The sequence below is a fragment of the Haliotis cracherodii genome, unplaced genomic scaffold (assembly GCF_022045235.1).
Source record: "Haliotis cracherodii isolate W230 unplaced genomic scaffold, xgHalCrac1.p SCAF_6, whole genome shotgun sequence".
In the NCBI taxonomy this organism is placed as follows: Eukaryota; Metazoa; Mollusca; class Gastropoda; order Lepetellida; family Haliotidae; genus Haliotis; species Haliotis cracherodii.
The window spans coordinates 1,424,965-1,438,143 of NW_027266319.1; the positions used below are offsets into that span (position 1 = coordinate 1,424,965).

The 13,179-nt window shown below is 45.1% G+C and overlaps 2 protein-coding genes across 3 annotated transcripts in view; both read left to right on the plus strand.

The window, feature by feature from the left end:
* The first annotated feature begins 128 nt into the window (after positions 1 to 128).
* The window catches only part of LOC139444855 (F-box/WD repeat-containing protein 7-like), a 33,464-nt gene continuing 20,413 nt past the window's right edge, over positions 129 to 13,179 (plus strand). For both annotated transcript variants that reach the window (XR_011651851.1, XM_071225842.1), the window contains exons 1-5: positions 129 to 261; positions 4,599 to 6,204; positions 8,091 to 8,156; positions 9,335 to 9,479; positions 9,675 to 9,835. Coding sequence is in view for 1 of the 2 variants with exons in the window: in XM_071225842.1 (XP_071081943.1) it covers positions 4,609 to 6,204; positions 8,091 to 8,156; positions 9,335 to 9,479; positions 9,675 to 9,835 (1,968 nt within the window). In the remaining variant the exon portion in view is untranslated. The remainder of the gene's footprint in view (positions 262 to 4,598; positions 6,205 to 8,090; positions 8,157 to 9,334; positions 9,480 to 9,674; positions 9,836 to 13,179) is intronic.
* On the plus strand, positions 3,962 to 4,498 carry LOC139445374 (cuticle protein 16.5-like). The gene has a single exon (XM_071226510.1). The coding sequence runs from the start codon at positions 3,962 to 3,964 to the stop codon at positions 4,496 to 4,498; it is 537 nt and encodes a 178-aa protein (XP_071082611.1).

Below are 13,179 nucleotides of genomic sequence, written 5' to 3' on the forward strand. Positions count from 1 at the left end.
TTAGATCCATAGTTTGCTGGATATGATGCATACAAATATCTCATATCAACCTATCAATTAAAATGGCCTATTCTTTTGACCCCGCGCGACCCTGGGGCGCAAAGAAAAGGTCAAGGTCGTATGTGGAAAGAAATATGTGAAACGTTGTTATTTGTAATGATCGACGTAAAAATGTGCGTATTGCCTACGGGAGGACACACAGAATGACCGTCCGTTAATAACTGACCGGCAACAACCCCTGTTGTCTCCATGTTTGTGAAGGTGAGTTGCATCGAGTTGTATGGAACGCTGGTGATGCATGTAATTAAACACGACCATGACGGACTTCACTGATGTCGACTGACACACACTTAGATACGATTACATTTATTGCTTAAGTGTCAAAGCAAAGACTGTGTTTATATGTAATTGATCGGTAAAACGAATCGTAACTGTATTGCCTGATCCACCACAGAAAATGTTTATTAAGGAAGTCGGTCACCCCAATAGTACAGGCAGACTGTTAAACTAAAATCACTAATTTTTACATTCAATTTCAAATCTGTTTTAAACAAAAATTGATTGAACTATTATTGATAAGAGTTCCTAACCTACATAGAAATGTCATATTGTGGAGAATCTTCTGACCGTGTGATAGTATGATATGTTCAGGGCCATTTTTGGTGCAATAATAGAATAGAAACATACAAACTAGATAGAGATTTGAGAATAAAATATGTAGTATGGAAAAATACATCCTTATGCATTTCTCTTTGATCCTCAGTGTTAGTTGTGGAAAGTTTAGGATAGGTTTACTCTATCCTTAGCCATTGGATCTGTGAATAGCAGCAGACATTATCTTTAGTGGCTCTGTAATTTGTGTTACTTGGACTGATTTTTCACAGGAGCACTCATTTTCTTGAGCTGCTGGTTGTGAGATTTAGCCTTACAGTTACACAGCCAAGTCTGTCTGGCGGATGTTTTGCTGTTGTTATATACTGCTATGTATCATTGTATTGGTGTTGCAAGTTACAGTGTGTCTCTAAAGCCTGTTCGAGAAGATTAAGGTATAGAAACATATTGTATTGGACAGTACATATAGTGGAGTAACATGGTGGTTCAATAGCTTTACATCCTGTTAAGATGCGTGTTAGAATAGGTCTCCAGCAACCCACGCTTGCTGTAAGAGGCGACTAATGGAATCGGGTGGTCAAGCCTGCTGACATGGTTGATGTATGTGTTTGTATCCCAATTGTATGGACCGATGTTCATGACATCGGTCACTTGTTTGTCTGGTCCAAGATGAGTTGACACAAGTCGTACAGTCTGTGTAGAAATCATCAGGAAAAAGAACCTGAGCTGTTTTTTATGTGTATGCCATTAATTGCTGATAGATTTCTATCCCTTACTTGCTGTAGACTGGTGTCCATGCCAAATACTTCCACGTACAGTGGCTACCTCACTGACAGTGACAGATTGAAGAGTTTGATTGCCCCTAGTGTAGTATTCACACTTATGACTTTCCTTTTTTCTGTAGAGAATCTATTTATTGACATGAGCAGGTGTAGATACAGATACTATAATATATCATGATTTAACTATTCCAAGTGCAATCATTTGAGACCCGTGAAGATCCTGGTAGAGAATAGATATTCAGCAGCCTTGAGAGGCGACTGTGCTTGTAGTAAGAGGTGACTAATGGGATCGGGTGGTCAGGCTCGCTGACTTGGTTGCTGCATGTCATAGTATCCATATTGCGAAGATAGATGCTCATGATGTCAATCATTGGATTGTCTGGTCAAGACCTGATTATTTACAGACCGCCGTGGTAAAGCTGGAATATTGCTGAATGCAGCGTTAAACAGCAAACAAACAAAGCAATCATTTGAATGAGGCAAAAGTTTTTTGCATTGGAGTAAGTGTTGCAACACTTTTGTGAGTCTAGTTTCAGGAGTATGTTGGTTTCCTGATTGTGACAATGTGAAACTCAGGCTGTGCCATTCAATACTCGTTTCCTCCTGGTCATGTGACTCTGTGTGAGTCGGGGATCCAGTGCTGCTGCCGATGTCTGGTTCACCTAGTCAGTGCTCTGCAGCTTGAAGAGTAGCTAATAGGCTGATGACTATTCCAAGTGCAATCATCTGAGGCCTGTGAAGATCTGGGGTAGAACAGGTTTTCAGCAACCCATGTCATAAGAGGCGACTAATGGGATTGGGGGGTCAGGCTCGCTGACTTGGTTGATGTATGTCATCATATCCCATCGATGCTCATGATGTCAATCACTTAATTGTATGGTTCAGACTTGATTATTTACAGACCGCCGTCATAATGCTGGAATATTGCTGAGTGCGGCGTTAAACAACAAACAAACAAACAAACAAATAATGATAGGCTGACACAATGTTTACTGATGTGACCACAATCACAAGACTAGATGAGACAAAGAAATAATAATTGTTAAAATTGTCTTTACTTGATGATCAGTCCACCAGAAGATACAGCACATTATTATTATTATACAGAAATTATACCAAATATTAAAGTAACTGTTAACTGTATGTATAAATTGATCCAATGCATTGTCTATCTGTGTAGATGAATACTGGCCATGCTCTAGTGGAGAGTAATAGAAACCACTGCTTGTATCTACTACAGCTAATGATAGTCATGTCAAGTTCTGACTCTAACACTGCTCTATTGTGAAACACATGAAATGCTGGTTTTGAAAGACTTATTATTGTGATCTGTTCGAAATGTACACTCAAGTGTCTGTTGTCTGTTGTCCTTTTCTGTCTGTTGTGCTGTCAGTGAGACCGCCTCCGTGGTCTAGTAGACAGTGTGTCGGACCAGAGAGTGGAAGGTTGGAGGTTGAATCCCCTGGCCATGTGATACCAAAAGAAGTTAAAAGATGGTACTTGTTGTTACCCTGCTTGATGCTGGGCATTAAAGGCCTAACACAAGCACTGGTCGGCTTGGGAGTTTGTATACTGTGTCTGACTGCGGTGTGAAATCAGTTAATACAATTACAATCGTAACCTGTCAATGGACATATATCAGGCCATGTCATTTAGAAAGTAATTCGTGTGTACAGCCTCTCTGCTTATACATGGTAGTATATGTTCTATGGGCCTTTCAGTATTGAGAATAAAAAAGGTTGAGTGATTGATGGATTGTTGCAAGCCCAGGTTTGATGCTATTCTTTAACATATGTAAGAACAAGTTTGACAGTCAAAGTTTGGCATCAACGGTCAACTTTCATTTTGACCCAAATGTATGACTTAATGTATGGTTAGCTTGAATTTAATTTGAAACTTGTTGAAATGGAACTTGATTGGTGTCTGAGATAAATTATTCATTTCTTGTAACAATTACCCAACAGTCCCATAATATCCTTTGGTAATATGCTCCAAGAATACGAGAAACAACATTTGATTTGATACCATGGAGCAGGGTTTTATGTGATGCACACATGTGTGTCTTGTTTTTACAAAAGTAGAGAATCGACACAGAAAAAGAATATTCTGCGACACACAATATTATTCATTGTACCTACAGCGCATCAAGAGCAGTTATGGGTGTCTGTCATTTCATCCATCAGTCATGACCACTGTCCACATGATCATTGATTCATTCCAGGCTCTATAGTCATTGTCTAAATGTAAAGTACACTACACCATTTCATTACTTCACAGGACCCTCATATTGCATACAAGGACCCACATATTGCCTACAAGGACCCACATATTGCCCACAAAGACCCACATATTGCCTACAAAGACCCACATATTGCCTATAAAGACCCATATATTGCCTACAAGGGCCCTCATATTGCCTACAAAGACCCACATATTGCCTACAAGGACCCACATATTGCCTACAAAGACCCACATATTGCCTACAAAGACCCACATATTGCCTACAAGGACCCACATATTGCCTCCAAAGACCCTCATATTGCCTACAAAGACCCACATAACGCCTCATGGGCCCTCATATTGCCTACAAAGACCCATATATTGCCTACAAGGGCCCTCATATTGCCTACAAGGGCTCTCATATTGCCTACAAAGACCCACATATTGCCTATAAAGACCCATATATTGCCTACAAGGGCCCTCATATTGCCTACAAAGACCCACATATTGCCTATAAAGACCCATATATTGCCTACAAGGGCTCTCATATTGCCTACAAAGACCCACATATTGCCTATAAAGACCCATATATTGCCTACAAGGGCTCTCATATTGCCTACAAAGACCCACATATTGCCTATAAAGACCCATATATTGCCTACAAGGGCTCTCATATTGCCTACAAAGACCCACATATTGTCTACAAGGACCCTTGTATTGCCTACATGGGCCCTCATATTGCCTACAAAGACCCATATATTGCCTACAAGGGCCCTCATATTGCCTACAAGGGCCCTCATATTGCCTACAAAGACCCACATGTTGCCTATAAAGACCCACATATTGCCTACAAGGGCCCTCATATTGCCTACAAGGGCCCTTGATATTAATTATTGGGGTCCCCTGGCACCCATGGTTGTAAGTCAAGGTAAACCCCTGCCTGGTTACAGAAGCTTGAGACTGTCTTGTTGTTTCTTGTTTCAGTGTTGGATTGATGGAAGGCAGCAGGGCTGAGAGGGAGACACCCCATGCTCCGTGCCGACACCTGGTGTCCTGTGACCCGGACCTTGACACAGCTGTCCACTTGCTACAGCTGAGAGACTCAGACTTCCTCAAGGTCGCCCTGCAAAACGTCAACAATCACGTGCCGATCAACAATCACGTACCGATCAACAATCACGTACCGGTCAACAATCACGTACCGGTCAACAATCACGTACCTATCAACAGATTACATCGACTTGAGGTTGACAATGCAGGCCACAACAAGAACCTGTGCTTGGACACTGGTAATCTGCGACCTGTAGAGGGCGCTGCTGCCTTGGAAGACACAGGAAGTGATGTCACAGAGAGAAACAACAATCATGTGTGTGTGGAGGAATTAGTCGAGATCGTAGACAAAACATCCATTTTCTGTGGTGATTTGCAGAATGAAGGCAACGGTGATGGTAAACGCCTTGAACACAGAATTACCATAGAGGAGCCGCTTTCTGGGCAACAATCAAGTATTGGAATTCATGTTGTGAACTTTGACAATTCAAATGGAAATGTAACCAAACAACCTCTTGCTAGGAAGCAGCTATCAAGGAGTAACAGCGTCAAGCTTTCTTGTCCGGACACTTCTTACACAAGGTCATTCATAAAAAGCCTTCGCTCGGATGAATCAGGTGACGGGAGTAGACTTAAGTCATCCGTGGCCGAGCCATCGTCCAGCATCCGCGTGTTGCACCTGGAGGACTCTGGTCTTCCCGCCTCCCCCTGTTACTCCGGCAGTGACTGTGATGTTGCGGAGCAGGGCGGTGGCGAGGGCGGGGACAACACTCCCAGGGTGTCATGCATGAGGTACCTCTCTGATCCTTCCCCACTCCGAGAATGGTCTTCCGCCATGATTGGACGAACTAGCAGCAGCCTGAGCGAAGGGCTCCAAGACATGAGCCTGTCGACCTCCCCAAGTAGCGATGAGGCCACAAGTCAGGACAAGCATCTGTGCATGCACCAGTCGAACCCCGACAGCGATGACCCTCGATCTCCTCCTCCGCAGCGGATGATGTTGTTCCAGACAGCAAATTCCTTCTGCTACGGTGAGAACGACCCTCCTCCAGAAATCTCCTACCCCCCGAAATGTAGTTCCTTCCCCCTTAGATCTGACCTGGACTTGTGTGAGAGTGTGTCCCAGGCGTCTCAGTATTATCCCAACATTGTGAATGGGAATGACAGTTACACACAGAACCAGTATAAGAACATCGCCCACCAGTACCTACTGTGTCCCTTGGACGCTGTGCATGATGAAACCCACCACCCCACCAGCGTTCAGTGCTGGGGACATTTCTCAAGGCCACGGCGCCACTACAAATATCGCCGTAGTGACTATTCCAGTGAAAGTGAAGATGATGTCCCAGCGCGGTCCTCGGCGCCGCAGTCCCGGGTGAGTGCGAGGGCGCAGAAGTCGCATCTGGCGGTCGGCAATCTGCAGCGGAGCCTCTCCCTGGGCACAGCTTCCAAGTCGGATGTGGCGGACGACATAGACTCCACTGATGGCCTGGACTTCAGGGAAGGAGTCAAGCCTTGTGTGTTCAAAGAGAAGTTAGCGGTAAGTTCAACAGCCTACTTGTGATCAAATTAATACTGAAAGATATAGCATTGGCTGTTAGCGGTAAGTTAAAGAGCCTACTTGTGATCAAATTAATACTGAAAGATATAGCATTGGCAGTTAGCTGTATGCTCAACAGCAAACTTGTGACCAAATTATTACTGAAAGATATACCATTGGCTGTTAGCTGTATGCTCAACAGCATACTTGTGACCAAATTATTACTGAAAGATATACCATTGGCTGTTAGCTGTATGCTCAACAGCATACTTGTGACCAAATTAATACTGAAAGATATACCATTGGCTGTTAGCGGTAAGTTAAAGAGCCTACTTGTGACCAAATTAATACTGAAAGATATACCATTGGCTGTTAGCTGTATGCTCAACAGCATACTTGTGACCAAATTATTACTGAAAGATATACCATTGGCTGTTAGCTGTAAGTTCAACAGCCTACTTGTGATCAAATTAATACTGAAAGATATAGCATTGGCAGTTAGCGGTAAGTTAAAGAGCCTACTTGTGATCAAATTAATACTGAAAGATATAGCATTGGCAGTTAGCTGTAAGTTCAAGAGCCTACTTGTGACCAAATTAATACTGAAAGATATACCATTGGCTGTTAGCTGTATGCTCAACAGCATACTTGTGACCAAATTATTACTGAAAGATATAGCATTGGCAGTTAGCTTTAAGTTCAACAGCATACTTATGACTAAATTAATACTGAAAGATATAGCATTGATTGTTAGCTGTAAGTTCAACAGCCTACTTGTGACCAAATTAATACTGAAAGATATAGCATTGGCTGTTAGCTGTAAGTTCAACAGCATACTTATGACCAAATTAATACTGAAAGATATAGCAATGGCAGTAAGTTAGCTCAAAGTTCAACGGCATACAGTCAAGTCTTTAATCCAACAATCGACTTTATCTGAAACTAATAATGGGAACTGATTGAATCAGTGCTTTTAAGACCCGTTAATCCGAAAGTCTCACACTACGACTTCGACACACCTAATTTGCAACAAACTACCAAAATCACTCATTAATCAGGCTCGTTAATCCGAAACAGTGATCAGCATACTCCGTGGTCATCTGCCCGAAAGTACACAGCCCGTGTTTTGATGCGAGACAAGTCAGCTGGTAGCTGCATATTACAATGGCTGCAGAGATAAACTTGCTTAACAATAAACAATTAATGCTTTGAAAAAAGAAACAACCTTTCGCGAACCATGACCTACCAATGAAATGACTAACAGGAAGTCAACGTTAGCCACTTAGAAAGCAGCTTTCTAAGCTTTGCGGTACCGGTTTCAAAGTTGCGACTTTGTGGTTTTCAGATTATACTTTTTAAAGTATTTTTAATAAGTCATACAGCCTGTAACAGTAGTTTTGTGTTTAACTTTGGAGGTTGCATGATTAGAAAACATATTACGCAAACAATGTAACATAACAATATGAATATTTATTTTATGTTTCTTTTATTACGTGTTTGAATCGTTATCTATCGTGAAGCTGTCCGATTTTCGATCACGAATGTTGATACTGCTTAATTTCGTTTATCCGACATACTCGTTAATCCGACATAATCATATGCAACCATCGATGTCGGATTAGTGGGACTTGACTGTACCAAATTAATAATTCTCATAGCTGAATTTAAGACAGTTTGGATATTTGAGTTTTTGGAGCCAAGGTCTGTGTTTAGTACATGTTGTTTATGTATGTGGTGGCTGCCGCAGCATGAACATCTGAGAACAGTCATAGTGATAGTAATCATATCAGTAGGATGTGTGCAACTGAGGGATGTTTGGTCACATCCGGAGCCTGTTGCTGTTGCCATATCATGATCATGGTTGTTGTATTGATGTCCTGTTTCAGGCCATGAAGAGATGGTTTGCAGATTTCAGTGATGAGCAGAAGAATATAGTTTTAAAAAGTTTATTGGTAAGTAGAAACAGCTCACTATTAATAAGTATTCATCTAACATCATGAATTCCCTCATCAGCACCAACAGATTGAGGGGAGGTAAGCCTTGAGTCAGGTCTAGGGTGGCAAGTGGCAGAAAATAGCACTGCTACCAAACTTTATTATAGCATCCAAATCCATGTGACCATTTCTTGAAGCCGATTTGTGTATTTACCTGTGAAGAATAGGTGTAGAATAGGTCTTCAGGAACCCATGCTTGCCTTAAAAGGTGACTCTGCTTGTTGTAAGAGACGACCAACGGGATTGGGTGATCAGGCTTGCTGACTTGGTTGATGCATGTCATCGTATCCTAATTGAATTGATCGATGTTCATGATGTCAATCACTGGATTGTCTGGTCAAGACTGGATTATTTACAGACGGCTGCTATATAGCTGGAATATTGCTGAGTGTGGCGTTAAACAGCAAACAAGACAACAATCTGACTAATGTATTTAAAACTTCTGTTATCTTTCAATGTGATGTTTCGGTACAGATGCTTCAATCGCTTTTGTACCTTTATCAAACAAGTACAACCAGTATCTGTAGAGAGAAGTCACATTGGAAAGATGATAAGTCCATGTTCTACTGCAGCTTCTAACATGCTAACATACCTGACCTGTTATACCCACCCTGGTGAATACACAAGTGTTATACACAACCCGGTGAAGACACATGTGTTATACCCACCCTGGTGAATACACAAGTGTTATACACACCCCGGTGAAGAAACATGTGTTATACCCACCCCGGTGAAGACACATGTGTTATACCCACCCCGGTGAAGACACATGTGTTATACCCACCCCGGTGAAGACACATGTGTTATACACAATCTGGTGAAGACACATGTGTTATACCCACCCTGGTGAAGACACATCTGTTATACACACTCTGATGGAGACACATGTGTTATACCCACCCCGATGAAGACACATGTGTTATTCCCACCCTGGTGAAGACTCATGTGTTATTCCCACCCTGGTTAAGACACATGTGTTATATCCACCCTGGTGAAGACACATGTGTTATTCCCACCCCGGTGAAGACACATGTGTTATATCCTCCCCGGTGAAGACACATGTGTTATATCCTCCCCGGTGAAGACACTTGTGTTATCATGATTGCGCCTCTTCCTGATTGTCCCTTGTGTTTCAGAGTGGTTGTGACCTGCCTCAGATTCATCTGTTGTCTGTGAAGATGGAGGCCAATCTCCACCGTGGCTGCCCCCCAAACTGCCAGGACATCATCACCTGGTTGCCTAGTTACCTGGCTGCCAAGATCATGTCCTACCTAGATCCAGGTGAATATCACCATGTTTTTAAAGTTGCGTTGAATGCTTGATACCTTTCTGTGACCATGTGGCTAGCACCAGGATAGCTTGTTCACTGACTTGGACATGGCTAGCACCTGGGTAGCTTGTTTCACTGATTTGGACATGGGTAGCTTGTTTTGCTGACTTGGATACAGATAACCCAATGGTCATTTTTTGTTTCAGTGAGTTTATGTCGGTCGTCACAGGTCTGTAAAGTGTGGCAGCAACTTGCAGACGATCCATCGTTCTGGCGCAGATTCTGTTGTCAACCGAAATGGCGATTGTCAAAGGCAGCAGAACACAAACAAGTCATCAGTCATATGTCTGTGGAAGGCAGTATACAGGTAGGCAGTGGTGAGGGAGACAGTATACAGGTAGGCAGTGGTGACGGAGACAGTGTACAGGTGGGGCAGTGGTGAGGGAGACAGTATACAGGGAGACAGTGGTGAGGGAGACTGTATACAGGTGGGCAGTGGTGAGGGAGACAGTATACAGGTAGGCAGTGGTGAGGTAGACAGTATACAGGTAGACAGTGGTGAGGGAGACAGTATACAGGTGGGGCAGTGGTGAGGGAGACAGTATACAGGTAGACAGTGGTGAGGGAGACAGTATACAGGTAGGCAGTGGTAAGGGAGACAGTATACAGGTAGGCAGTGGTGAGGTAGACAGTATACAGGTAGACAGTGGTGAGGGAGACAGTATACAGGTGGGGCAGTGGTGAGGGAGACAGTATACAGGTAGGCAGTGGTGAGGGAGACAGTATACTGGTGGTGAGGGAGACAGTATACAGGTAGGCAGAGGTGAGGGAGAAAGTTTACAGGTGGGGCAGTGGTGAGGGAGACAGTATACAGGTGGGCAGAGGTGAGGGAGACAGTATACAGATAGGCAGAGGTGAGGGAGACAGTATACAGGTGGGCAGAGGTGAGGGAGACAGTATACAGATAGGCAGAGGTGAGGGAGACAGTATACAGATAGGCAGTGGTGAGGTAGACAGTATACAGGTAGACAGTGGTGAGGGAGACAGTATACAGGTAGGCAGTGGTGAGGGAGACAGTATACAGGTAGGCAGTGGTGAGGGAGACATTATACAGGTGGGGCAGTGGTGAGGGAGACAGTATACAGGTGGGCAGAGGTGAGGGAGACAGTATACAGGTAGACAGTGGTGAGGGAGACAGTATACAGGTAGGCAGTGGTGAGGGAGACAGTATACAGGTAGGCAGTGGTGAGGGAGACAGTATACAGGTAGGCAGTGGTGAGGGAGACAGTATACAGGTGGGCAGAGGTGAGGGAGACAGTATACAGGTGGGGCAGTGGTGAGGGAGACAGTATACAGGTAGACAGTGGTGAGGGAGACAGTATACAGTTGGGCAGTGGTGAGGGAGACAGTATACAGGTAGACAGTGGTGAGGGAGACAGTATACAGGTAGGCAGTGGTGAGGGAGACAGTATACAGGTAGACAGTGGTGAGGGAGACTGTATACAGGTAGACAGTGGTGAGGGAGACAGTATACAGGGAGACAGTGGTGAGGGAGACTGTATACAGGGAGGCAGTGGTGAGGGAGACAGTATACAGGTAGACAGTGGTGAGGGAGACTGTATACAGGTAGGCAGTGGTGAGGGAGACAGTATACAGGTAGACAGTGGTGAGGGAGACAGTATACAGGTAGACAGTGGTGAGGGAGACAGTATACAGGGAGACAGTGGTGAGGGAGACTGTATACAGGGAGGCAGTGGTGAGGGAGACAGTATACAGGTAGACAGTGGTGAGGGAGACTGTATACAGGTAGGCAGTGGTGAGGGAGACAGTATACAGGTGGACAGTGGTGAGGGAGACTGTATACAGGTAGGCAGTGGTGAGGGAGACAGTATACAGGTAGACAGTGGTGAGGGAGACAGTATACAGGTAGGCAGTGGTGAGGGAGACAGTATACAGGTAGACAGTGGTGAGGGAGACAGTATACAGGTAGGCAGAGGTGAGGGAGACAGTATACAGGTGGGGCAGTGGTGAGGGAGACAGTATACAGGTAGACAGTGGTGAGGGAGACTGTATACTGGTGGTGAGGGAGACAGTATACAGGTAGGCAGTGGTGAGGGAGACAGTATACAGGTGGACAGTGGTGAGGGAGACAGTATACAGGTGGGGCAGTGGTGAGGGAGACAGTATACAGGTAGACAGTGGTGAGGGAGACAGTATACAGGTGGGGCAGTGGTGAGGGAGACAGTATACAGGTGGGGCAGTGGTGAGGGAGTCAGTATACAGGTAGACAGTGGTGAGGGAGACAGTATACAGGTAGGCAGTGGTGAGGGAGACAGTATACAGGTGGACAGTGGTGAGGGAGACAGTATACTGGTGGTGAGGGAGACAGTATACAGGTAGGCAGTGGTGAGGGAGACAGTATACAGGTAGGCAGTGGTGAGGGAGACAGTATACTGGTGGTGAGGGAGACAGTATACAGGTAGGCAGTGGTGAGGGAGACAGTATACAGGTAGGCAGTGGTGAGGGAGACAGTATACAGGTGGACAGTGGTGAGGGAGACTGTATACTGGTGGTGAGGGAGACAGTATACAGGTAGGCAGTGGTGAGGGAGACAGTATACAGGTGGACAGTGGTGAGGGAGACAGTATACTGGTGGTGAGGGAGACAGTATACAGGTAGGCAGTGGTGAGGGAGACAGTATACAGGTAGGCAGTGGTGAGGGAGACAGTATACAGGTGGGGCAGTGGTGAGGGAGACAGTATACAGGTAGACAGTGGTGAGGGAGACAGTATACTGGTGGTGAGGGAGACAGTATACAGGTAGGCAGTGGTGAGGGAGACAGTATACAGGTAGACAGTGGTGAGGGAGACAGTATACTGGTGGTGAGGGAGACAGTATACTGGTGGTGAGGGAGACAGTATACAGGTAGACAGTGGTGAGGGAGACAGTATACTGGTGGTGAGGGAGACAGTATACAGGTAGGCAGTGGTGAGGGAGACAGTATACAGGTGGGGCAGTGGTGAGGGAGACAGTATACAGGTAGACAGTGGTGAGGGAGACAGTATACTGGTGGTGAGGGAGACAGTATACAGGTAGGCAGTGGTGAGGGAGACAGTATACAGGTAGACAGTGGTGAGGGAGACAGTATACTGGTGGTGAGGGAGACAGTATACTGGTGGTGAGGGAGACAGTATACAGGTAGACAGTGGTGAGGGAGACAGTATACTGGTGGTGAGGGAGACAGTATACAGGTAGGCAGTGGTGAGGGAGACAGTATACAGGTGGACAGTGGTGAGGGAGACAGTATACTGGTGGTGAGGGAGACAGTATACAGGTAGACAGTGGTGAGGGAGACAGTATACTGGTGGTGAGGGAGACAGTATACAGGTAGGCAGTGGTGAGGGAGACAGTATACAGGTGGACAGTGGTGAGGGAGACAGTATACTGGTGGTGAGGGAGACAGTATACAGGTAGACATTGGTGAGGGAGACTGTATACAGGTAGGCAGTGGTGAGGGAGACAGTATACAGGTGGGCAGAGGTGAGGGAGACAGTTTACAGGTGGGGCAGTGGTGAGGGAGACAGTATACAGGTGGGGCAGAGGTGAGGGAGACAGTTTACAGGTGGGGCAGTGGTGAGGTAGACAGTATACAGGTGGGCAGAGGTGAGGGAGACAGTATACAGGTAGGCAGTGGTGAGGGAGACAGTATAC

Excerpts from the sequence above, each read along its gene's own strand:
- LOC139445374 (XM_071226510.1), top strand. The coding sequence starts at position 3,962 with ATGGGCCCTCATATTGCCTACAAAGACCCATATATTGCCTACAAGGGC.